At 37.7% G+C, this 27932-nt stretch overlaps 1 protein-coding gene across 2 annotated transcripts in view; it reads left to right on the top strand.

Annotated features, from left to right (window-relative positions):
- The window catches only part of CERS6 (ceramide synthase 6), a 258158-nt gene that overhangs the window by 130307 nt on the left and 99919 nt on the right, over window positions 1-27932 (top strand). For both annotated transcript variants that reach the window (XM_037523469.2, XM_054699834.1), the window contains one exon: window positions 2237-2294. In XM_037523469.2, coding sequence (XP_037379366.1) covers window positions 2237-2294 — 58 coding nt within the window. The remainder of the gene's footprint in view (window positions 1-2236; window positions 2295-27932) is intronic.

Genomic DNA, 27932 nt, shown 5'->3' on the forward strand with positions numbered 1-27932 from the left:
GGAACAATGCATGAAAATTTTGCTTCCTGTGGATACTTTGTGGAAATAAATTCTGCCTTGTAAATATTCGTCACAAGTTGTTATTCAAATGATGGAGACATTGGTGTTACTGTAACGGAACCTGTGTCTTGTGAAAATGGGATCATTTTAGTGATGAAATAAAATGTAGATATATAGATTATAGGCATTCCAGTGACTTCTGTGAAGTTTTTATTTACACACAAAACTGCCTGGCCGTTGCCTACTAAGAGTCTTAGAGCTGAAGCAGCTGTTTATGAAGTCTCAGTCTATATGTTACAAATTCGGTTGTCTTTAGAAGGCAGAAAAGTGAGCTGTAAATCAATGAAGTAGATTTGGTTTAATATAATAAGGAGTGGGAGGGACTAGAGAGAATTGGGAATTACCTGTGCCACTGAATCCTTGGATCATCAATATAATGTTCAAAAAAAGAGTATTACCCTCCCATTCTAGAGCTGGAATTAAGTTCAAAGGGATACCAATAGATTTGCCCAAACTTGGGAAAATCTATGTCTTAACCCGAACCAGCTATATAACTTGCAGGCCTACCACAAATAAAATGTGGGACACCTTGTCCAACAGTTACTAAGAATTTCAAAATCATGAGAATACTGAACCAAGTTGTGATTGCCTAAGTTACATGCCCTTTCTGAAGCCTTCCCTTAATTTCTGATGTAGATTTAATGCATCCAAACAGAAACACAGATATGGTCACACACAAGAACCAGGAAATTGATAATGGAGATGTATTAAAATCAAATCTTTGACTTTGATGCTGCAGTTAGGGAACCTCCTTTACTGAGAAGAGGGCCTTTGTATGAGGTTTTAGAATCATTACTTTTCTAAACTGTTGGAAGTTTTTGTTAAGTCATTACTGCTTCCCTCCATTTTTATTGTTCCTTCCTGAATTCAGGTTTTATGATTTATTAGTTGAAGTTCAAAGTTCTTTTCTAAGGGTTAGTTCTGATCTAAATTCCAGAATGTTTGGTGAGCCAGTCAGCATAGGAATGAAACTTTTTGAGAGGAGGTTGTGTCTGTTGTTGCCTCTCACTCAGCTCTCCTAGCCCCCTCCCTTGTTCTTTTCCTCTGATCTGAAGATAGTCATTACTTCTTTGAGAAAATTTTATACAATATGGGAATCATTTCCTAAAATAACCCCCCTTTAAAAAATTTTTATTTTCTTGTATCAGTGTTAATTTGGGGGCAGTATTTGATTTCTCCCCTCAGGTGTAATCCCTCTTTTCAACCTTATTTGAAATTTTAGCATGGCTTGTAAACACAAAAAATAATTTGCCTCCTCCCAACAGAATGAAATTGACTAGTCTCTTTCCCCTTTTTGTACACTTAAAATTTACAGCCTACTTGCTTATGTGTAGCACTAACAACGTAACCTCAGGAATGCTCTTCAGTGAAATCTAGTAAGCTTTTAGAGCCACATGTGTATATACTCAGAAACTAAAAATTAGGCATCCATACTAAGAGTTTTTCTGAATAGTAACTATATATACACAATATATAATATCATATTGTAATTACTTATATAACATATAAACTACTTATATTTAAGTAAAGTCATTTTTTAAAAGACTTAACTATTCAATCATTTAAAATTGAAAGAACTTAAAGCTTTTCCTCACTAAGAAAGTGAAAGTCTAACAGCTGGATATATGGTTTGGAGTGGCATGAGGATGTCATTAACGGTTGTACACTGAATGGATGACATCGATGTTCTTTTAGCAACATCCACAAAGATGTAATAGATAGTTAAAAGATGAAGGAAAAGACTTTGCCTGATTTAAAAGCATTGAGGCTTTTATTTTTTTAAACAACTATGAACTTCAGTTAAGAAAATTACTTCATATCTGTATCAGACAATTTAAAACTATTTTATACACCTTCAATTTTTGAAACTGTATCTCTTCATGAGTAAATAACAAGAAGAGATTCACATATTCGGGAAAGACAAGATGAACAAAGGGGCAAATACATTATTTAAATGGAAGAAATTGAAGTTATTATTGTCAATAATAATTATTAATATTTAAAATATTTGCAGTAAGTCATGTATGACTATCTATATTCAGTTAGTACTGATACTGCTTATTAACTGGTTGGGGTGGAGGTGGGGGATAAACTGATGGACTTTATTCATGTATTTCAGAATATGCTGAGAAATATAAAAATGAAATGTCATAGAATTTTTTTTAACCTTCTGCAGGTGGAGATTTTCATTTTCCCTTTATGTATTTACCTATGGAGTCCGGTTCCTGAAAAAGGTAGGCTCTGTCAAGTTACTTTATATAATTCTTACGTGATTGTAAACCTGTGTCTCATTTTTTATGTGTGACAGTAATAATAATTTAAACAATCGTAAATAGGTTTCCTAAGAATTATTTGTGCCCTTTTTCCTGACTTAAAAAAATTTGTATTTTCTTTATGGTAAATAATTTTTAGGCTTAAGCCTAAAATACTTTTAAAAATAATTTATTTTTCCCATGAGAGATGTTGTTAAGTCCTTTGCCAATCTTGTTAGTTATTTACTACTTTGTGGGCATTAGGAACCTTATAAAATCCCTCTGAGGTTTTGAAAGAAATTAGTTTTCATATCACATATCATTTAACCTGAAAAAAAATCACTTTTTGCTATGTGTGTCATGATTCTAGTCTTCACCAATAAAAATAACATGTTAATATCTTGCATAGTTATTTACAGACAAAACCAATGGCTGGTGGAAAGTCGAGTTCCTTTCATAGTTTGTGTTTCCCCTTCTGTGGCTTTGTTATTCCCACATGTACTGAGGCACCTTTCTCTAGTAAAGTAATTCCTTGAGGCTGTCATTTTCTTTTTCCTGGTTATTTTAATGCTTCATGACATTACTAATAATTTAGGCCACGTAAACTGAAGACTCATGAAGACTTATCTTCCACAGTGAGGCTTGTACCAACACCAGGAATTTGACAGAAAATGGGAAATTATTTTTTGAAATAGTTTAAGTGATACCTGTAAAATAATCTGGTACCTTTTATAGTAAACCTTTAAAAATATACCAGTTTTATCTTTATTAAGTGTAATTTTTTCCTCTTCAGTTGGGCATTGTGCCAAGTAGCATGCCTTGCTAGTAAATTTTCATGTAAGTATTGATGTGAAAGTTGCAAATCTGTTTTATTTTGCAGTCTAAGTTACAAAGTATTGTCTCCCTGTGGCAAATTCTATTATAAATAAGGTTGTTTCCCAGTATCACATATTCCTAGAAGAAATACTATTTTTACTTGTCTTTTCCTTTAGTAACTTATTTTTCACTTAATAAGACTGCATAGCCCCAAAGTCATTTGGATAAATGTAAAAGGATGAAATTCACTTTGTAGGCTTTCTAAGTATGATGGGATTCTCAATGGGGGTAAATAAAAGTAGTAGAAAGTGCTTATTTTGGAACCCTATTCTACTAGTTTTCAAATTTTTTTATTGAGGGGCAAAATGGAAAAAGTGGCTGAAGAACTTTTATCCTTTAAACCTTACTGTCTTGGAAGAGGAAATAGCTTTGGGTGGAATTTCCACTGACTTGGGAGAGGTGTGTTTCAAGAGAATATCAGTTGCTCACTAAAGTCAAGGTTTGGAATTCACATTGGGTTCTGCTGGTGAAGCGCTTTAATGGTGAGCTAGGGAAGATGGCAGAGCAGAAGTATGTTTTTTCCCTTTCCCTGGGATCTGCAGGATACAGCCCCTTTTGGTTTCCATGCAACAAGCCGGGTCATCTTTCATCAGCACAGGAAGCACTTTGACACTTAGCTCTGCTTCCCTATGTCCCTAGACGCGCGGAATGAATGGCACAAGAATGGTTTTCAACCCCAGTCCTCGGCAGCTCAGTAGAAGGCCAGAAAGGACCTGTCACGGATTGTTTGCTTGGAAATTGGTTTTCCTTAAATGATACCAGTTCCCCTTCACTTGCCTCTAGCTGTTATAAAAGCTTAAAAAGTATGAAGAACTGGATGCTGTTGTTACTATTTGTAATTAGGGTTTCCCCCTTCAATAGTATCTTAGAAGCACTCAGTTGTGGATGAGCTGTAGAGCTCAGAGGCGTCATAATGTGGGATAGAAAAGGGGACATAGAACCCATGTGACCTAACTAGCTGGGGAAGACCTCAAGCCATCTTGTCCAGCTCTTTAAATTCACAGCTGAGGAAGCAGAAATCCAGAGAGCGTAGGTAGCTCATAGGTCACACACTTTGTTGATTAAAGATCGAATCTGAAACAAAATACTACTGTTTCTCAATAGCATTTTCTCCAGTTCAGCAGCCTGCCCTAGCCTTAGTATGATTTTCAATTACTTCTTCCTTTGGTTGAATTAGCAAACTTGACTTAACATAATCATTGTTTCTATCTGTAAGACTTTAAATACTTACTCTAATGGTTACTTACTAAATGTATTTCTGTTAACTTTGTTGAAATAGACTCTGTATGTGCCTGTCTAGCCAAGAAGGAAAAAATTATTATGGCGAAAGCATGAGAAATAATCAAAACAAGGTAATTCAAATGTTCACAATACCCTAAATGTTTTAAAATAAAATACCAGGGTAGTGGGCCAATTTAAAGAGGTCAAATACCTCAGCTGCTTCTTACTCCTAGCCACCAAAAATGTAAATTATTACATGGGCTCTTAGAAAAATGCCTGGGTGGGCCTCCCCTGGTGGTGCAGGAGGTTGAGCACAGCGCTGTGAAGCTGTCTGCAGCCTCTGCAGCACTGGTTCCATCCCGGCCAGCCAGTAAGGGTTGCACATGGCACAGCAGACCTCTCCTGTTGCTCCCACTGCTACCCTCAGCAGTGTATCTCGTCAGTCTGCCTGTTCTGTTCCCCACTCTGTCTCTGGTGAATCCTCTCACCCTCCCGTGCATCTGGCCTGTGCCCCGGTTCTTGTATAAATCAATCAATCAATCAATCTTTTAAAAAAGAAAAAGAAAAATGCCTGGGTGACTTGCATGGTCCAGTTTTCTTTGACCTTTAGGTCAAAAGAACCTGATACAGCTCATTCTTTAGGGTGGATTAAGTGACTTTAAATAACCTCTATCCTGAAATTATACCAAATACAAAGCAACATGTACCCCCAATAATGGATAGAGAATTAAAAAAAAAAATAAAGTTAAATCATTTTTTTAAAATCATAAAATTTTAGATGTAAAAGTAATGTACATTTATCTGAACACCTAATGAGACTGTGAGGCATCAATCTCTAGTGTAAGAGTAACTTTGGTTTTCTATGTATCTTTGAAATATTCAAGCTCATATACTAAATAATACTAAAATTTTATTAAATACTGTTAACTTTTCCAATTTGAACTGGCTTAATCCTATAGGGAGAATACATATTCCTCTGTATTTAGCAATCATTGTAGCATTTCAGTACATAAATATGACTTACGTGCCCTTGGTTTAAAATAGGTGTAAAAATAAGGTAGTTGAGAGTTTTTGAAGACATATAAACTAGATTTATGCCACTGCGTATTTGTACTTGATCTGGGCCCTCTGAGAAGGCATCAAGAAGGAGAAACCAAGAAGGGATTAAATGTGCAATAAATTGCTAAGTGGAAATGCCTGTTAGAAGATAGGGAGGGATACTGAAGAGGAGATTGGGAAAACCTTCAGACAACAATGTAAGTCTGACCCTGAGTACAGGAGAGAGGGAGGAAGGAACGGGAAGAAAATTGGGTAAAGCTCCAAGGCTATGGTGTTTTTGCAAGGCAAAATCAGTCAGGCTGTCAGGGAATCCTGGAACTATACAGCTAGCAGTGGAGACTTTTGCCTCCAGAAATGGGCTTGCCTTTGGTATTTCTGCTGTGCTTGGTCATTACAGAGAGCAGCCTGTGGGCAGTGTGGCCTTCATGTAAATGCAGCTGTGGGTTTTAGACCACAGCAGCTGGGCCCTGTGTCGGTTATAACCCAGCAAGCAGTCCAAGACATGAGAGACATAGTCTCATGGTTACCATGTGGGCTTTATTGTTTAAATACTCTGCTTTTCTGAAGAAAGGATATATCGTGGCATAAGCCCTCTGTGATTGGAAATTAAGTTTTTACATGCAGATATCTAGAAGTACAGGGAAATATTCATCTACTGAACTTTTTTTTTTTCATCGTATTTACTATATATGTGTTGAATTAATCTCCATTTTCTCGTGGCTCCTGTAGTTGGTGTATATCTTTGGAACAAAACACAGGCTGGCATCCCACTTGAGTTGTGTGAGGGTCCTGGGCAGTTAATTATCTCCTTCTTGGACTGTAAATTGTTTGGTCACCCAATGAATAGTTCTTTTTAAAATGATGAGATAATTGACTATGTTTTCAGACACCCTGTGAAGCAGGTATGTATGTTTATTTCTATAAAGTCAAAAAAGTGTTTTCTGTAGTTTCATAATAAGAAAAGTCATTTATAGTGATGAGCATATGTTATGCATTAGACAGTGCATTAGTTTTCTTAGGTTAGAGTGATATTAACTCTGATTATCGAAGAAGACTGTATAAGGCATTCGCCTTGCAAACATGTTAGTGAACTATTAAGTAAAGTTATTTTAAGTTAGTCAAAGATATTTAAATAGTTGAAAGATAAGCCTGTCTCAGTCGTCTGTCCTTATAATTTCCAGACTCAAGTGACTCTTTGCTCCATAAATATGATTGGCAGAGACAAGTACTTCTATAAAAAAGAAAGAAAAATCAACAACCCTGAAAAAATTCAGATGCTCAGATCTTGACATGCAATGCAATTCTTAGATAAAATTTCTTAGATCTTGAATGAAATCACATGTCAAGCCTTTAAAAAATAAAGTAAGCTAATTCTCATTTATGTTATTTTTTTAATTGATGGAGGAAGTTTATATTGAGTGGCATTCTTTGAATATTTGAGTATCTTCTCTTATTTATTTATTTATTTATTTATTTATTTATTTATTTATTTATTGTGGGACCCTCACAGGCGGCCGGGGAATGAACCGGCGCTGCAGAGGCTGCGGGCAGACTCGCAGCCCAGCGCTCAACTGCTGCGCCTCCAGGGGAGGCCCTTCTCTTATTTTAAAAGTTAAAGTGTCACTGGAAGATAATGTAGGTATATGTGCAACTTGGATCTAGCTATTTTTTTCCTTATGATTTACATGTATTTCCATATTGACTATGGAATATTTCATATCACAATCCAAAATGCATGTACCTATCCCTAATCTCTATATCCCTAATATACCTATCCCTAATCTCTATATATATACCTATCCCTAATCTCTATATCAATCTCCGACCCATCATGAGACAAAAAACACAGGAGTTATTTCAGGAGTGACTAAAATATAAAAAATCATTAACCACGAGGGAACCACTAAGCCTGAGTAACTAAAAGCAATTGATTTGCTGACTGTTTACAATTAATCTGTGGTAAGGTAAGGAACTTGACCTGAATATAGATCAATTCACTGCTTCTTTTTTGAGAAAGTCTACCTATGAAGAAAGTCAGGTGAACTAAACAATATGCTTAGTGATGTAGTTAATTTATATTCTTGTGAAACAGTAACACACATTTCAAGCACTGTCACCTGTCTGGACAGGACGCTGTGATGACCACTGCGCTGGGCTGTCATGGAGATAATAATGGTGGAAAGAAGCTATCACTATGAGGGCAGGGGTTCCTCAGAAGAGGTTGGAGATATTAGAACCTTGAAGCTCTAGAAGGAGGGGAGGGGCCACGGAGCCAGATATCACCTCTAAAATTGTTTCTTCAGGAAACCAGCTAGTGTGTTGCAGGGACCACAGTGAAGCTATTCTAGAAATGAGGATAAAGTGCAACCAACTGCTGCACTGGAATGCACTGCCACTGCTGGGGTAAAGATGCAGTGCTGGGGGCGGAAGACAGTGCCAAGAAGGAAAAAGTCTAACAGGAGCACATCCTGTCATCCTTTCCCAGCCTGCCATTCTCCCTCTCGCGCCTCTTAGAGGCTGAACTAAGAAAGGCAGAGCCCAGGGGTGTTGGCAGAGTCCCAGCTCTGAAGCTGAGAGACAGTGTCTTACTAATTCACCCAAACTTCCCATTGGACTGCTTTCTGCCATGTATACCGACAACTTCTTGTCATTTATTTCATGACATTTAAAAATGTATGCGAATTGCCACCTACATTGTTGATTTCATCACTGACTACATGGTGAAAAGCACCCTGACTAGGCCTCTGAACATTTTGTCCATTTCCTGAGACTTTCTGCATCTGGCTATCACCAACACACATACTCTTTGATTGTTCATTTGATGTCTTTCTCAGTGCGCCACAAGCAAAGCCACAAAATGTGCCCCTCGTGGCACGCTTCAAGGCATTCTGTTTTGCTTTTTTATTGGTTAGCTGGGGTGCTTTCTGGAATGGAGACAGCATAGTCATCCTTTTGCCCATTTTGATAGTGAACATAAAATTAATCCAGCCATTAGAACATGTGCCCATTGACAGCTTTATTCTTTGTATTATGTTAAAAAAATTGAAATTGGTTGGAGTTTGTCACTTGGTTAAGGTGGCTGATACTGAGTTTTACCTAAAAAAATGGCCCCACCAAGTAGTTTTTTTTTTTTTTAAATACACATGACATAGAGTAAGAAGGGGCTCTAAAGATCAGCTATCACAAATTTCTCATTTCAAAAAAGAAGAAACATTTCAGAAGAAATGGAATTGACTTGCCTGAGCCAAAAATAGAAGCCAGTTGCCTGTCTTTAACATTCTTGGTCAGTTTGAAATAAACAAAAACAACAAAACTTTTAAAACAAGTGTCAAAAATGTAACCTTCAAATAATTATTTATGTTAGTAAATTCAGTTTATTTATTTATAAATAAATGTTCACAGAAGTCAGATTGAGGTTTCAGTCTTGTCTCTGCCATTTATGTTTAATGGGACCTTTGCTCTTTGAAACCTCATTTTTCTCATCTGGTAAAATGAGACAGTGATGCTTGCCCGGGCTTCCTCAGCTTGTGTAGCAGTGCTGGAGAAAGTATAAAATACTTGGAAAATGTAAGACCTAACAACACTATTACAGATTGAGAGGTAGACTCTGTGGGGAAGGCTGAATGCTTATGTCTCCTGTATTCCCTTGACGTGAAACTTTTTAAAAATTAATTATTTTTATTTTTTACATCATTCTTCATTTTTAAACAATATTTGCTTCCCCCCCACCCCCTCAGATGTCTCCATAGAGTTTCCTTCACCAATGCACCTGTGCACCATCACCTCAGTCCCCTGTGCTCCTCCCTCCCTCCCTCTGATCCCTCTCCCCCCTCCTCCCCTGCAGGATGTCTCTGGTTTATAATTGTCTGCTTTTGCTTTGTTGTGTTTTGTTCTGTTATTTTTTCACACTGATGTCTTATTTGGTTCCCCTATATTCCTGCTATAAGTGAAGCCATCCAGTATTTTTCTTTTTCCTTCTGACTTATTTCACTGAGCATAATTCCTTCTAGCTCCATCCACCTTGCTGTGAATGGCATAAGTTTATCTTTTTTGATGGCTGAATAATATTCCACTGTGTTTATATATACCACATCTTCTTGATCCAGCCATCTATTTTTGGGCATTTGGGTTGTTTCCAGGTTTTACCTATTGTAAGTAGTGCTGCAATAAACATAGGGGTACAGGTGTTCTTTTGAATCAACATTTTTGTGTCCTCTGGGTAGATCCCTAGGAGTGGAATTGCTGGGTCATATGGTAGCTTCATTTTTAGTAGACTGCGGAACCTCCAGACACCTTTCCATTGTGGTTGGACCAGTTTGTATTCCCACCAGCAATGTAGGAGAGTTCCTTTTTTACCACATCCTCGCCAACATTTGTTGTTGCTTGTTTTTTTGATATGTACCATTCTTACTAGTGTAAGGTGGTTTTGATTTGCATTTCCCTGACTATAAGGGACGTTGAACATTTTTTCATATGCCTGTTTGTCATTTGCATTTCCTCTTTGGAGAATAGACATGAAACTTTTAAATATTGAGCTGCCCCTGCCTTCTACTCAAGTAAGATGCCTTGTATGACCATGCTTTGATGCTTACAAATAGGAAATGCTCTTTCTGGATGGAGATGATCTGAACTGATTGTGGAAAGTTGTCCTTCAATGCTTCTCTTTATTTTTCCTTTCCCCTTCTACCCACACTTATGCTTTCTATCTTTTCTGATTTCCCTCATGATTGTTATCTGCCTTATAATGACTTGTGACTAGCATTCTTTCTGAGGAAAACATTCTGGGGCAAGTAAGAAGCTAAGATAATGTGCTATATCGTGGGCCCTGAAGAAGGAATCAAAAGACCTGGGTTTCAGATAGAATCTGCCAGTAATAAGTTTGTGTGCTGTTGGTGGTAGGTGTAATGTGTAACAACACCTGAAGGGGGATCCTGTACCTCTAAAGCATAAAAAAAAATTAATTGACAAGAAAAAACAAGTTTTGCACCCTTAATCAAGTCACTTAATCTCTCAGGTATTTAATAGCTACACCTCTAAAAGTGTAATGTGGACTAATACAACATTTTTTAAAACTCATACTCCACCATTTAGTTTGGAATAGTGGATAACTATAGCAGACTGTTATAACCTGTCAAGAAAGCACGATGGTGCAGAATAATGACCATAAATATGTTCATATACTGTGACCTGCAAGTCAACTTGTGTGAATTTAGCCAGAGAAAAGAATTATAGGGCCTCCCCGGTGGCACAGCGGTTGAGCGCTGGGTTGCGAAGCTGCCCGCAGCCTCTGCAGCGCCGATTCGATCCCCGGCTGCTCCCCGGCCAGCGGAGGAGGGTCCCACATGGCGCGCGGACCTCTCCTGCCACCCGCTGCTCCCCTCAGCGGTGTACTTTGGTCCTTCTGCCTGCTCTGCTCCCTGCTCTGGCTCTGGTGAATTCTCTCACCCTCCTGCGCTTCTGACTGTACCCAATGCTTGTATAAATAAATAAATAAATCTTTAAAAAAAAAATTATTAAAAAAAAAAAAGAATTATATAGAACCAAAAAATATGTATGTGTAAAGTACTTATTACAACTAAAATATATATATTTAAATATATATACACAGATGCACACATTATAGCAAATTTAAAACAGAACTTAAAGTAGTTTTAATGTCTACTATTAGAATTGTTTTGTCATCAAAATGACAATAGCATGCTACCATTTAAAAATAGTAACTATTATTTATAGTCCTAATAAAATGTTTCATGTAGAACTTTACATGAAAACAAGTAACAGACTCATTTGTACATCATTGACTCAGTAAGATCTACTGTACTGATCATGATTGACCAGTTAGTAAGAAAAAAAAAAAAAGGACTTTTTTTTTAAAACATTTATTTACTTTTATACAAGACTGGGGTACAGGCCAGACACGCGGGAGGGTGAGAAGATTCACCAGAGACAGAGCAGGGAACAGAACAGGTAGACTGAGGAAATACACTGCTGAGAGGAGCAGCAGGCACGACAGGAGAGGTCTGCGCGTCATGTGGGATTCTTGCTGGCCAGCACTGCAGAGGCTGTGGACAGCTTCACAGCGGTGCGCTCAACCTGCTGCGCCATTGGGGAGGTCCAAAAAGACTCTTTATTGTAATTGTATTTATATTAAGACCACAGGGTTAAACTCAGTGATATATTTAAAAGGCCCAAATTAAGCACTGCACTTGCTTTATTTATCTAATTCCAGATGAAGTCCTAAGGCAAAGCTGAGAATTTGTAGCTTGCTATATTCTTAGTGTTTTGGGATCTCATTAGAAATTGTCTCCTAATTTTAAAACTGGAAATAGAAGTCTCTTTATACAAACCAATATAATCGTGCAATGCAATTTTTTTTACTCTTTCTATGCTATTATGTATTTACTTTCTACAGTGTGATTTGTAAATCATTAATACACTATTCACAATAACAGAGCTGGTAACAACTTGGTATTTTCTTTAGCTCCGGGAATATTGTTTAGGTGAAGTTGCTTGCTGCCTGGAATAAATTAAAACTTGTTTGAATGATAAAGGTATTTCATCAGCACTGAGGTTATAGCTTATAGTTTAATGAGATGCAGTAGTTTAAATTGGTCGTGTAAAATTTTCTCTTAAGAGTATCCAGAAACCTTTCTACCCTGGTTCTCTTTGCTTTGTGTTCAAATTTTTTCATAAGAGAATATCATTTCCCACCAACAGCTTTCTCCAGGTGATAAGGGAGAAAGATTTCAGGACTTACAGTTGAAATTAAAATGGATTTTTGTGGGAGTAGGGGGTACCCTTATGGCAACTTCTGTCTTGCTGAGTGATACTTGCTCTTGTGTAATTGTTTATACAAGGGTTTGTAGATTTGGTGCTTGATCAATCCTTGAATCTTACCTTTCAGCTCACTTAATAAGATAACAACATTGTAGGAACTCTAGAAGCAAAGAAAAAACTGAAATATTTCCGAAATTACCAAAATAACACTCATTAAATATCACATTCATTAGTCGAGTGTCCTCTGAGGGCATAGAATTCTCGAAAGATTAGAGCTGACCTCCACTGTGGAAACATTGGTGCTCATTTTTATGCTGTAATAAAGCTACTGCGCCAGGCTTCCTTTGACTGAAGGCAGTCTCTCATAACTGGATTGTATTAGTATTCCTTTGTGTTTCCATGGCGAATAGAAAACTAGTCACTCTCAGGCAATTTGGTATGAAATATTGATCTATGCATCAAAATCTGTACCTGCACACTCACTCTGCATTAGCTGAACTATCATCTGACACTTAAAAAAAAAAAAAAAAAAAAACCAACAACCCATTCACTGAATTCAATAAGGAAAGTGTTATTCTTAATAATTTGTTTTAGTAAAATTGGAGGCCTAATGGCTTTTGCATACAGTGGTCATCATAATAAAATATTTTCCTCATCAAACAATAATAATGAAACCAACCAGCTGCTTTTTGCTTAAAAACAACAGTTTTGTGGGAGAAGTAATGAGATGTTCCACTTCTGCTTGTGAAACGTGTATTCTGTCTCTGCAGGGAAGGCCCTGTCTGGTCTCTGTGTGTTTGGGGTAAGGGGGTAGCGGTTCTTAGGAGCAGAGCAACAGGCACTCCCATCATGCCAGCTCATGCTGATTATACCAAGCATGGTTCTGACAAGCAGGTTCAGGAAGCATCTACAGACTGAATCAGTTACAGTCTGCTGTGGGTTGGTACAGATGGTTTGTGTCTTCTTTTGGCTTTGCCCCCTTCTCCTTTTTTGATGCACATGAGACTAAGTTTGTCTGATTGGGTCGATGGTTGCACTTTGCTCCTTGTTGAGGAGAGTTGATGTTTTTGTTGAGGATTTTTTGAGCAAAAATCTAATGATTCCAGTCATCTAGGAATGATTATTCCAGAGCACAGAGAAGATGACCATTTTGTCCTCATGGAATTTAGACTTCCATAAATGAACAATGAAAGGATAAAATTTTTTTTTAGGCAAAATTAGTTTATAGTGATGAAACAGTGTGCATGTTGGGGCAGGGAGAGCATGAGAAAGCCCACTGGAGTTCTAGAAATGTTCTGTATCTTGATCTAGGTGGTGGTGACATAGGTGTATTTGTATGTAGAAGAGCAATCTAGGTATATATGCTTGTGTAGATGTTCATTGAACTTTTATGCATTTAGAGTTGTATATTTTACCATATATAATTAAGTATATGTTATACTTTAAAATAAAAAATGAAACTTAATAATAGTTTATAATTACCCTTTAGAGCAAGTGCTGCAGGTAGCTAAGTGGAAATGAGGGCACAAAGCATTTGAGGATCAAACATTGGAGGGGCATTCTGTTCATTCTTCAGTTACTGATGGGAGTAATCTCTGTTCATTTGTTCATATTTTCATTTATTATCTGTTGAGTACATGCTTTGTGACAGAGATTATTTTAGCACCTTGGATAAAACAGCAAGAGAGCCTGAGTCCCTGACCTAATGTCATTATTGCTCCTCCCTTCCTGGGGATCATCAGTTGCATTTAACATCTACAAGAGTCAGTGGCAGATAAAGGAGAGGAAAAGCATGGTTTCTATCTTTAAGGATCATATACTCTGGCAGAAGAGTTAAAATTTGTCTATAAATACTTATGATATGAGACTTGTAATAAATGACAGAAGTACAGGTTTCTGTCAAGCCTGGAGAAGGGATCCAACTAAGGGCGTTGAAGAAAACTATACAGAGTAATCAGTATTTTGTTTGAGCCCTAATGAGTAGGTTGGCATTGATGAGGGGTTAGTGAAAGCATTTTTAGGTGGAGAGTAGAGAGTGGGAAAACTGAAAAAATACAGGGTCTATTTGAGATAACATGAAGGAGGAATTGGGACATAAAACTTGAAATGTGTTTGGGAAGGACTTGACTGTCACATGAAAGTCACAACATTATTGCTGAAGAAGTTAGTTCTCCTGCATGTCCTTATTGTAAAGACACTTGGTGATTGTGTGGATGGGGCTTCTGTCCTCCTTGACTCCAGTCCACAATCTCACATCTTCTCCTTGGCTCTCCCTCTTCCCCTTGTCTTCTTTCTCCCTCCCCAACTTCCTCCATATGTCCACAGTGGTGAATGAGTGACCCTGGAAAGTAAAGAAAACGATAGAGTACCCCCACCCTCCTGGCCCCATCCATGTATGAATCATTGAGAAATTATATCCTTAATCCTCACCAGCATCACAAACACCAGGCATTGGCAAGATTATTGTAGCCCTGTGCAAGCAGCCTGATAACTACCTCCTTCCCCAGTGTTCACACTGCACCATTCTCTGCCCCAGGTGCCTCATTCTCAAATTCCAAGTAGGTATCATACCTATCAGAGTGTCATCTTTTAGACTATTCTTTCAATTGACTTTAATCAGTTTAACTTTTTTCTTATTAATTTATTTTTGATTTTTAGCTAATTTTGATTGAAGTATAAGTTACATACAGAAAAAATTCTGTACCTATTTAGTGTATGTATCCTGACATGCAAGTATGTATCTGTCATCATATACGGTGTTCTAAACTTACCACCTCTGGAAGTTTCCTCCTTCCCTCTTTTTTTTTTTTTTTTTTGGATACAAATATTTCACGTAAGATTTACTCTCTTAATAAAATGTTAAGTGTAAAATGCAATATTATTAACTATATGCACAGTTCTGTACAGTAGATATCTAGGGCTTATTCATCTTGTGTAAGTAAAACTATATATCCGTTTGATAACACATCTCCAATTCCCTCTCTCCCCAGCCCCTGCTCCCTGCTTCTATGAATTTGACTCTTAGATTCCTGAAGAAGTGGCTTTGTGTAGGATTTGTTCTTTTGAGTCTGACTAATTTCATTTAACATGTCTTAAGAAATCATTGCCAAGGCCAATGTCAAGAAGATTTTCCCGTAGATTTTCTTCTAGGATTTTTCAGTTTCTTTTAAACATGAGACAGTTTCAAGTTTTAAATTTAACGCTTTAATTGATTTTGAGTTCATTTTTGTGTAGCGTAAGATAAGGGTCCAATTTCATTCTTTTGCATTTTGATATCCAGTTTCTCCAGCACTATTTATTCAAGAGACCATTGTTCCCCAATTATGTATGCTTGGTCCCCTTTGATTTAGTATTGAGGCTTCTATTCCCGCTTTCCATAGAGACTATACTGAACAAGTCCCCAGCTTTCGTCTGGTCATCAGTGCTTCTGACATTGGGAAACAGGGGAAAAAATCTGTGCTCCAGCATCTATTCTTTCTCTCTATTCCTTTCTTCCTGGCACCCCTGCCTGCCATGTACCTGGTAAAATCTCAATAAAAGCTTGAAAAGGCCACTGAGGGCTCCAGGACTCCTCCTTCACCTGTCTGCTCCATCATAGAAAAGCTGCACTGGGCCCTTTCTGCTGCTACAGTAGTCATGGTATGAATGTTATAAATGTTAGCTTCTCCTTTGTAGAGAATAACAGGATACTTTTCTCCGTAGCAAGATAGCACACATAGCATGTTAACAGTAACTGATAAAACATAACACAGTTTTTATTAATAGGATGTATGTTGTTCAGCATTAATAGAAAATTATATTTGGCATGAGGTATTCAATACAAATAGGCAGAGGTAGCCACTGGACTGCATGGCTTGTATCTGAAGCGCAAAGCAAGCAAATTCCTTTCCCTTTGTTTCTAATCATGGCTCTTTTCGCCCTCACCTCAGTTTTTTTCTCTCTTAAACTAATGTTTGAAGCTGCAAAGAAACTGATAAAATGGTGCTGTGATAATTATCTTGATTTCATGTGAATTATGAAAAAAGAGCCACGTGGAAACAAAATGAATAAACACTCTTGATGTAATTTGATTTGCATCCTGTTGACCTAATTTACAAGGAAGATTCTAGTCAGAAGAGTCATTCCCCACTTGCCTTTCCTTTTAACCATTCCTTGATGCCAGGTGATTTCTGTGTTGTCCCAGAAGGGTTGCTATGCACAGAGTGCATGCACCAAAGACTGACGAAATTCCGATTACCTAACACTATCACAAAGAAAAACACACTCCTGTAGATTACTTGTTATAACTTGTGTACTCCTTTGGAGGAGAATATAGAAATTGAAAGTGGAGTGCAGGTTTTAATATGGGTTAATTGTGATGATCATTTTTTAACAAAATGTAACATTTTAAAATTAACTCATTTAATAAATAGGTGCTTGTGGTATAAAATCTAGCTTTAAAAAAATGTTTTGTGTGGCACCATTATGCAAAAGTTACACTTAATGGCCATTTTTAGATACTATGTTGGAAATGTTGTTCCTTTTCTAAGTTCCCCCGACATACATTTGAATTGAAAGAAAAAAAAAAAAAAAAACCAACCACTTCACACTTAACATAACATTGGAGGTTTTATCCTCATGTGGCAATCTTAGGCCAAGAAATTGATAGAAATACATAATGGACTCCTGATAATAGAGAAACTGGCATTGGGAAGAAAAGTACTAATTTGTGGTTACATTAATTTTAAATCTATTTTGCCTGCTAAGAAAAAGTAATTTATTTAGTAGATAATTCTAGTAAATATATTCATATTTGCTCATTGCTGGTTCCAACCTTTAAGCACAATGAAATAGATTTATTGGTAGTAACTTCTCATGTTGTTGTTTTAAGACTTTTTTTTTGTTATCTGTGCTGCAGTATCTGGGACGTCCTTGCTGTTTTTCACATTGTGTTCTCATAGCATTTGTTTCAAAGAAGTGATATTCTATGAGGTTATTTCATCCTTTTAAAATGTGTGGCATCCTGTTCATTGCTGAGTTCAAAGAGAAAATGTTCCAGGAGTAGTTCTCAAACTTATACAAGCCTCAGAGTTACCTGGAGCGCTTGCTAAATCACATGTTGCTAGGCCTTCCCCAGAAGCATGAGTGACTAGCTTTGGATGAGTCTGGGATTTGCATTTTTAACAAATACCCAGGTGTGATGATGGTGCTGGGCCAGGGACCTCACTTTGAAAACTCCTGTATTGGAGGGTAGTACCCTGAAAAGCTAGGTACTCACTATGTGTACTAGTTTTCTGGAGCTGCTGTAACAAATCACTACAAATTTAGTGGCTTACAACAACACAGATTTATTCTCTTAGAATTCTGGAGACCAGGAGTCCAAAAGCAGTTTCACTGGTCTAACTTCAAGGTCCCGGCAGGGCTTGTTGATGGGGGTGGGGAAAAGGGAGTTTCTAGAGGAGAATTCACTTCCTTATCTTTTTCAGCTCCACCAGCAGCTGCCCATATGCCATGACTTCTGTCCTCTTTCTTAGTCTTCAGAATTCATCACTTAAATCTCTGCTTTGTCCTACACCTTCTCTCCCTCTGCCTCCCTCTAATAAGGATGCTTGTGATTATAGTTAGGGTTCATCTGGATAAATCAGGATGATTTCCCTATCTCAAAATCCTTAGTCATATCTGCAAAGTAGCTTTTGTCATACAAGGTCACGCCCATGAATTTCAGAAGGCTTTCATTAGTATATCCAGAGGGAAATGCCACTTTGCACACTTAAAGTTAGTGTCATTTTCTGTTGCTTCTCATATGAAACTGGAGATGATTTGCAGGTGGTAAAACATCTGCTTCTGCAGTAAATGCTCATATTATTCCATTATCTTAAAAAAAAAATCTTAACAAAAATTTTATAACAAAAATTTTATTTTTAGTGAAATCTGGTATTGCACAAAATCTGAGGTTTGTCTATAGAAGTTTCACTTAGTTCTCATCCTTAAGAGCTTACAGGCTAATAGAAGATAAGACTTGTTGACAAGTATATTTGACATCAGGCAGCACCTGATAAAAAATTACTATAATGGTGGTACAAACAGACCTCTAAGATTTGAGGAGGAGGAGCAAGATGTTTTGACAAGGTGCTCAGAGAAGTCTGCGCTAAGGATGTGGTGTTAAGTCTGCGCTAAGGATGAGGAGGAAAAATGGAACAGGCTTCAGCTGATGAAGATGAGTGAAGGAGATGTGAAGGGAAACGAGAAAGTGATAAGGCTGGAGAGAGAGTGTGCATGGGTGTGTGTGTGTGTGTGTGCATGCGCACGCGCGCGCACACACAGAGGAAGGGAGGAAAACACCAACATGATTTTTTGTTTTATTTTAAATATATTTTACATCATTCTTCCTTTTTGTACAATGTATGCTTTCTCTTCTCAGGTTAGTCCCCGTAGAATTCCCACCACCAATTCACCCGTGCACCATCACCATAGCCCCTTGTGCTCTTCCCTCCCCTGTTTTGATCCCTCTCCCACCCCCTCCCCTGCAGAGTGTCTCTGTTAATTTTGTTTTTTAATTTATTGTAATTATTTTTTTTCCTGATCCCTTATTTGGTTCCCCTACATTCCTCCTATGAGTGAAACCATCTGATATTTTTCTTTCCCTTCCTGCCTTATTTCACTGAGCACCAACATGATGTTAAGGAGAGGGGTAAATGGGCCAGGGGACAAAGTCATGATTGTTAGGTCAAGGAGATGGTTTCTGCTTGGTTAAGAATGAACAGGTTAGGGGCCTCCCTCGATGGTGAAGCGGTTGAGCGCTGGGCTGCGAAGCTGCCCACAGCCTCTGCAGCACCAGTTCGATCCCCGGCCACTGGCAAGGGTCCCACATGGCACGCAGACCTCTCCTTCCATGCCTGCTGCTCCCCTCAGCAGTGTGTTTTGTCAGTCTGCCTATTCTGTTCCTCGCTCTGGTGCTGGTGAATTCTCTCTCCCTCCCCCACTTCTGGGTACCCAGTGCTTGTATAAATAAATAAGTCTTAAAAAAAAAAAAAAAAGAACGAACAAGTTGGTGACACAAGCAATTGAAGTAGAGCTGGAGAAAGGCCAGCTGACTCCAAGGTGAGCAATAAATTAGAAGTAGCAAAAGTTGGAGGCAGGAAGGCCTGTGCTGGCCACTTCAACAGCCTTGATAGCCCTTGTAAACTATGGCATTGGCAGGCTGGTGAAAGCAGAATCCAATGTGTCAGGGCTTTTGTGTCACGAATGCCTAAAAACATTGGCAGAAGGTCAAATTCACATATGTAATGCATTTTCTGTTTGTTATAAAGCTTATCCAGTGCTTGAAATGGAATCTTAATTTCTAAAAAGAGATAGGCATGCTGTTCTGTATATTTCAAAGTTACTTCTAAATGGGGGAGATAGAGGATAAAAGTTTTAAAAATGATTACTTTTGCTCCTTTTTCAGAACAATGACTATTATTACCTGGCAAGAAATGTAGCTATTTCTGTTGTGATGGTCTCCATGGGGTAGAGTGCACTTTTTTTCCCCCATTTAGTGGCATTAAGCAGGAGGAGGGGAACCCCAGGAGTAGCTAATGAAGATAGTGAATAGTTATTAATGGAGAAATAAAAATGGCTTTCCCTCCAAGTTTATGCTTAGTGCATAATAAAAGTACTTTAAAAATATACTTTGGTTCTGTGATATTTAGAGGAAAGAAGGGAGCTGACTTTTATGGAATGAGGAAGAAGGCTCTTCAGCCAAGCAGCCACTTGCTTCCTCAGCCATGTGCTGAGAATTGTGTGCTGTAGTGCTTACTATAGTGTTTATCTCCCTGTCTCTCTGAGGTTTGTGTTGTTACCCCATTTAAAAGAAAAGGAGTGCCTCCCTGTGGCGCAGCGGTTGAGTGCTGGGCTGAAAACTGCCTGCAGCCTCTGCAGCACAGGTTGGATCCCCGGCCACCGGGCGAGGGTCCTACATGGCGCAGCAGATCTCTCCTGCTGCGCCCGCTGCTCTCCTCAGCAGTGTACTTCATCAATCTGCCTGTTCTGCTCCCCGCTCTGGCTCTGGTGAATTCTCTTACCCTCCCGCTCTTCTGACTGTACCCAGTGCTTGTATAAATAAATAAATAAATCTTAAAAAAAAAAAGAAAAGGAAACAGTCTCAAAAGAGGTTAAGTAGCCTCAGGTAGCAGAACTAGCCTTCAATTCTAGTTCATGTGATTCTTTGTCCACATTTGTCACCATCAAATGAGGTCTCCTAGTAAAAAAAAAAAAAAATTCTATCTCACTGTTCAGTCAAATCCTAAAAAGCAAACCTAGTCACTGATATTATATTATGTCTTAATGTGGATATTTTATGGCAGGAAAGATGAGAGAGAAATGATAAAATGCGAGAATATTTTTAGTTTTATAAGTGTTTAATTTCTACTGAAATTATATAAGCATTTCTAGAAATCTTATTTTTATATTTTTCAACTGAGAAAAGCTTTTAACTTATTGAACTAGAAACTAGAGCACTTTACTTTGTAAAGGGAAAGACCTCTCTCTCCCTCCTCTCCCCATGTAACAACTCTGCCAGTGCTAGACATAAATGATATCACCCTTTGCTGACCTGGCTAACTCCTACTGATTGCATAAGTCTTTGTTAAAGTTTCGGCTCCCTATCCTTTCCTTTCCCTTCCTCTCTCCCCTGTGTGCTGTCTATCCTAAGTGTCAGTCCTCTGCCCCTACCCCATAACACCCTGTGCCCCTGTAGTGGACTCTGAAAATCTTTCCTATGTGATTTCCCACCTTTCTATAAGCACTTCAAAGATAATTCCTGAAAATAAATATCAATAATTGGCTGCCAAGATGTATCTGGTCTTTGTCCACGAGGTGGATGACGTTAAACTGATGGCTATACCATGTTAAGTAAGGCATGTGGAGAAAAGAGTCCTATCTCAAAACTAAAGGGAAAAAATGAAAAAGGAAAGTAAATATTCAGGTTTTCAAAACCACACACTTATGTTTTATCTGTTTACTTGCTCCAAGTTTAATTCTGGCAGTTGGGGGATTGGCTGGTTAAAGCCAAAGAAACATCTGTTCATTTGGGTAGGACATGGTAGATCCTGATTTTCTCTTTTCATTTCCTGTAGACATTGGAGTTGGTGTCTCATGGTGGGGGTGGAGGCTGGAGTGTGGAGATAGGAGTCATAAATGTCTGGGCATGTCTAGTACACCTAGTGGAGAACCAGTGAGAGGAAAGTGTCCTCCATTCTATTGTCACATCTGTCTGTTCACTGCCAAATCATTGACAGAGCTTGTTAATTCATTCCTATAGCCTTCTCTCCTGCTCTGAACTCTGAGAATGGCTCCTCAGCTGTTAGTTCCTTTACATTTCTTTATTCCTACCAACAATATTTATATTTTACAAATTTTTATTGCAGTAACATTGGGTTATAACAATGTAAGTTTCAAGTGTAGAGCATTATAATTTGACATCTGTATAATAATTACATTATAATCACCACCACAAGTCTGGTTTCCAGCCACCAGGGTAGAGTTGACTCCCTTTACGCCTTTTACCTATTCCCAAACCCCTTCAGTGCCATCTTTCAATGAAATGATACAACTCCTGAAGTACTTAAAGCACCACTAAGTTAGTTCATAGAGAGATCCTGCGGTAATTTAAAGTATTTTCCCCCCTACCTACTCCTTAATACATCTCACAGACTCTATCTGGTTGCTGTTTTCCACTTGCTCTGATTTCCAGTGATTTTTGCATAGGTTTGCCAAAAGTCTGTTCACTAGGTCTGTGCTGATGGCAGCTACATGGTACATTTGTGCCCTTCAGTTATGAAATCTCTTTCATGGGATTTTCGTACAATTTGAATTTGCGTTTTTGTTTTGCTTGCTACCAAATGAAGTCATCTTTGTAAAAGCACCAACAATTATTCATTGCTGCATACCCCACTTTTATCACTATGACTCTTCTTGAGCAATATAGAGGTAAAATTTTTTCCTTTGCTTTTGGGATTATAAAAATCCTGTGGATGGGGTGGGGGTGGATGAGTGGGCAGGAGTGAGGAGTAGCTTGAGGAGATTGAGTGGTAAGAATGTGGGAGTGAAGATAGTGGGGAGAAGAAACTTCTCTTTGTAAAAGACTGAAGATCTTCTTGGGAGGCAAATGTTTAATCTGTGGTGTAATTTTTCTTAAATGATGATAATTAGACTTGCTAACTATCTTATATATAGCGATACTGAGATGACTAAAGAGAAGAAATTTGACTTGTGGTATTTTACAGTGATGCAGTTTTGTGTAGTAACTCCAGCTCTATTTTTACCTAGGCTTTTGTGTCTTACGAAGGTAGCACTTTCTCTTCTTCATTTGAGGATCATCTCTTAGGGCCAGACGTTATGTTTCTCTTCTAAAGTAGTCATTTATACTCAGGTTTACAATGTCCTCCATAACCTTTGCAACAATAAAAAAATTAGCTTTATGAACTAAAGAATAATAAAGGATATATTTAGGATTTTAAAAATCAATATTCTTAGGCAGGTTTAGCACATCTAAGACCTGGTACTGTTTTCAGACCTGGTGACCTAGAGGTTAAATCTCAGTGCTATCACCACTACTGCCTGAGTTCCATCCCTAGCCAAGGAGCTAACCCACATGGCGCAGCTGACCTCTCCTGTCTCACCTGCTGCTCCCCTTAGCAGTGTGTTTCAGTAAGTCTGACTGTTTTACTCTCCACTCTGTCTCTGATGAAGCCTCTCACTCCTGACACCTCTGGCCTACACCCCAGTTCTTCTATGCAAAAAAATAAAATAAAATAAATTAACTGGTAACTGGTATTAATTGGTAACACATTTTGGTGTGATGTATTGTTATTTACAAATATCCTTGTTGTGCATTATTTCTTTGTTTTTCTATAGTTTCACAACCCCTACATAATTAGACCTTGTGTAAGACCTGCAGAAGAAGTGGTTGTGACCGTAAAATTGCACTCACATACTCATACCTGCTAATAGGCAGTGAGGATGCTAATCAAATAAGAACTTGGTTTGAGGAAGTCAGTCCTCAGGGTCATCACCAAATCTGCCACCAGATTATTAATTTGAAAATTTTATTCACTGCTACCAGTTGACCTCTGAATTTTTGCCTCTGTTCAGGTTGATAATCCAAGCATTGTCTCTAGAATTAAAATATCAGCCAATGATAGGAACAAGTCTGTAATAACAAATAAATTTCATTTCCAGAACTACATGTTAATTACTAACACATTACTTGATCATAGAGACCTGGATATGCAACCATTATCTGAGCTTGTGTTTTTTGCTTAAAATCAGAAAAGTCAACAAATTTAATTAGCTACATAAATCACTGGTAGTTTCAAATCCTAAGTCCTTACTTGCCAAGTAAATAAGTTGAGGTATTTTAAGAAGAAAAAAAAGATAGTGAATTGGTAATTGTGTTTTTAACCATACTTATGTTAGTTCTAATGCAAACATAAATAGACCTGAACAAGCTAATGGTGGGAATAGTGTGAAAATATGCATTTGGGGAGGCTTTAACCCCAAAGATGCAACAGTGGAAGCAGGTACCTCAATAAACATAATAATAAAAAAAAAGACCTGAATATTTACAAATAGGTAAAATAATGGGTGAGCCTATCAGAAAGCAAAACAACAAACATACCAATTTATTGCTACGCAAGAGCAACAAAAATATCTGGAAATCCAAATTTTTTCGAACCACCCCCCAATTAAGCACATAGGAAGCCTCTTGAATCTGTCTTGAACCACCCTCTCTCTCTTGTTCTCACAAACCCAGACACACATTCCTAAACATTCATTCTGTTTTGTTTCTTTTAAGAGTAAATGAGAAATTGTGTTGGAAAGATAACTAGAGCCCCTGTTCTTATTCTGTGTCCAAGTGACTATGCTCTGTTTTCTCCATTTGATATCAGCAACATCCATACACATCTTTGTCCAACAATTTGCCTTATATGTTGTGTATTCAATACATGGAATGAGCCATATGCACATGAAGTCTAGTTTTTTAAAAGTAACTGGACAATAGCAAAATTAGGTCATAGGGAGATACAAATGAAAGAATATTTTTAACAGCAATGCTGTTAGAATAAAAAAAACAAAGTTTTGCAAATCACTCTGGGAAAAAATGGAATATACTAAATGTTCTGTTTATAAATGACTTTCTAAAAAATGAAAACCTTCCCTGAAGGGATGAGAGTTAAACCCTAAACTGCTCCCCATCTCACCATAGTTACTATTCCCAATGATTACTCCACCTTAATGACTGGGGACATTTTTCAACTGGGTGGATCTGACGCAGATAATGGCCATCTTGATTGCATCAGGGAACTATTCATAAAACAAAGACATTCATAAGCAGTTGGATTTTTTTTTCCCCTTGAAGTACAAAATAGGGTTCTAGTTCTCCATTGAAATAAAATTTAAAACCTAGCCTTAAAATTACATGGCCTCAAGACCTTTTGTGGTATGCTACACTACTTTAGTAATCTTAGATATTTGTGAGTGATTGTTTTCAATTATTTCTTATATCCTTAGATCTTTCACTACACATGACTGTTTTAAATCTTCACTGTTATTTGGCTCTCCCAGTTTTTATCACTAATCTAGGACAACTCTTCTGTGGACTGCAGAGAAATGGTATTTGATGCCAGCAAAGCTAACAACTAGGAGAGTAAAAATCTGCCAAAACCAGAAAGTGAATTGGAACTTAAAAATCTCTATCTTAGCAATATGCCCTGGGACATGGAAAATATTTCTCTTTAATAAATACTTGGAAAATCATCTGCTTGGAAGTGGTTGTCAGATGGCCCCTTTTGGCACCCTGTAATGTTGGAAAGAAAGGATACTAGCATGAGATGATTCTCATTATCAGCCATTCTGCCTAGTGTCTTATTCAATGTATTCTTAATGAATTTTCAAGTGGAAAACCTTTGATTTTAAATGAATAACTTCTTAAACTCATATATTAATTTCTTCATACAGCTCCAGAATCAAAAGACATCAAAACCCACAGAAAAACATTAGAAGTTGATACAGTAATATCACATAAAATGTTAAATAAAGTGACTGAACTGGATTTTGCTTTTAGTCATTGGAATAGTATTGCTAAAATCAAGAATATAGGTGCTGTCTGTCATGGCCTGGCTATACATTTTTAAAATGTATGCTATTAAAACATCTAGGCAAAACAGACAGAAGCATATAGATGAATCATGGTGGCCATATCTGTGCAGTCAACTCTCAGTATGTTCTGGTCATCAGTGAGTGACAGAATTTTGTGTCCTTATCTTTTTGTGTACAGTTTTGTGTACCATACCTTCTCATCTGTCAAGGGCATTTAGATTATTTCCACAGCCTGGGTATTGTAAATAGTGCCACAATATGAACATAGGAGTGCATATATCTCTTAATTCATTTAGTTTCCCTTTGAATTGTATATTTTTTTCCTTTTTAGCATATTGCACATTATATCTAAATATTATGCCACCTGCTTGTATGACAGGTTATAAATGTGGATTCCTCAGCCCAAACTACACAAAGAACCCCTGGACTCTGGCCCTCTGTATTACCCCAACCCCCTTTTAGATTTTTTAACCCTTCTTGAAGATGTCTAGCAGAAGTGATGTGGGGAGGCTGAGTACAGGGATCATGAGTACAATTACATGAACAGAACATGAAATGTCTTGTTTGTTCTTTTATATACCTTTTACCATGGTCTGGCATTAGAAACAGAGTCAGTAGAAATGGTCTTCTTTTGAGCCATTAAAAATTGCTAGAAGCCATTTTCTGATGCCTCTTCATCTTCATATAAAGTCTTCATCTTGACATAAAGTGATTAGTAACTGGATGTTAGTCTCCCCGCTCCCCGCCACCTGCCCACCATCACTACCACCTCTACAACCCAGAGTGATGGAACAAGTGGGATTTATGTGGGATTCATGTGTTATTATTAGAATGGAACTGAACCTTGTCAGGAAGCAAAGCTATTCTGTAAGTAAACTTTTATAATTCTTTGGTGAACCCTTTGTAACTTTGAACTGACCAACATAATACTATGAGGTATGTACAATACTGTACTTATGGGCAGAGTGAGTCTACTGGACAGGAATCTTGGTTTTGCCATTTACTGGATGTGTGGCAATTGCAAGCTACTTAACCTCTGTATGCCTCAGTTTTCATCACTATGAAGTTAACTGGACCAATCTGAGAACTGTATCCATTATAATAATTAAATGGGCAACATTATTCCATAGTTTACAATGAATATAAACAATAATATAAACACAATGGAAATAATTCTGTACAACAAATTATCCCTTTTAGGGCCCTGGGGGTATATCCAAGGAAGCTGTACTGCACCACCTAATAGAATTTTGAGGACTCTGTGGCTTTCGTCTTGGCATGATGGGAACATTCTGAACCATTTTCTAAGAAATAGTCTGGCATTATTTCTGATTACTTCCTTACTCATGTCATATTGTAGGTGATCTTCTCCACCTCTGCTCTGTGCTAGGCCTCTGACCCTCCGTAGAAGAGGGAACTGTGGCTGGAGCATGGCAGCCTGCACAGGCACAGACCCAGGATTGCTTATGTCCATTGTCCTGTTAAAGGCTCAGGTGGGAGAAAATTCAAGGATGACTGTGTGAATAGCTAGTATGGGTTAAGTGTTTGCCTCTTTGCTTGGCACTTACAATATCTATATGTGTCAATTTGTATATTTCTCACAAAACCCAGTGGGACAGATAAAGTAATTGGGACAAGAAAAGTTAATTTTCCCAAGTTCTTATAGTAAATTGTGTAGGGGGTTGTCATTTGAACTCATGCAGCCTGGTCCCAGACTGTGCTATTAACCAGAGAGGCCAGGCCTTCCAATGAACTGGCCCTCTTCCGAAATGCTTGGAATTATGTTTGGTGTGTTGCCATCAGCTTTGTTGGGGCCATTATGACAAGTCTTAGAAAGAAGTAATGGTGGAAATTATGGGACTAATATTAGAATATTCTGTATTATACTGTATCTTCTTTGTGAAGACTCCTAGGAGAAATTTCTCTCCATTCTTAATAACTAAAATAGGTAAAGTCCTTGAGCAAATTAATCGGCTTTTATTTCCTGGACCTTGGCCGTGGGAGAGAAATCCCTTTTGAATTCATCACTAGAAAGCAAATAATTGTATTTGTAGCCCACACTCGGTTTGTCATTTTGGTTTTGTTAACCTTGCCTTCAGTCTGCCACTACCTTTGCTTTTCTTTTTATATCATTACATGTTCAAAAGATTCATTTTAAAATTATATGTGAAAAATGTTCAAATAGTGTAGAAGAGCATAAAAAAGAGAAAACCTCCTTCCTTATCCCCCACACCAACTCTTACCCCTAGTTTCTTCTCTCTAGATATGAAAGTACTTCTTGTATGTTTGGAAGATATTTTATACATAGTTTAAACAATGGAATCATGCAAATGTGCACTGTTCATAACATTACTTTTTATTTAAAACAAGTTTTACTTTAGAGAAATTATCATAAGATATATAAATAAAAGGTAATACTACCCTTCTCACCATTTTCCATCTCTTCAAAGTAAGCAGTGTTAACATTATTTTGTACCTTGTCCTATCTGCAATATTATCTTGTCATCTTGTCTGTTCCTGAGCTCTGAATTCTTAGCAAACCTGGATCATGGTGTGGTCATTGGTGCC

Source organism: Talpa occidentalis, unplaced genomic scaffold (assembly GCF_014898055.3).
Source record: "Talpa occidentalis isolate TD23 unplaced genomic scaffold, MPIMG_talOcc4v2.1 talOcc4.3, whole genome shotgun sequence".
Lineage (NCBI taxonomy): Eukaryota > Metazoa > Chordata > Mammalia > Eulipotyphla > Talpidae > Talpa > Talpa occidentalis.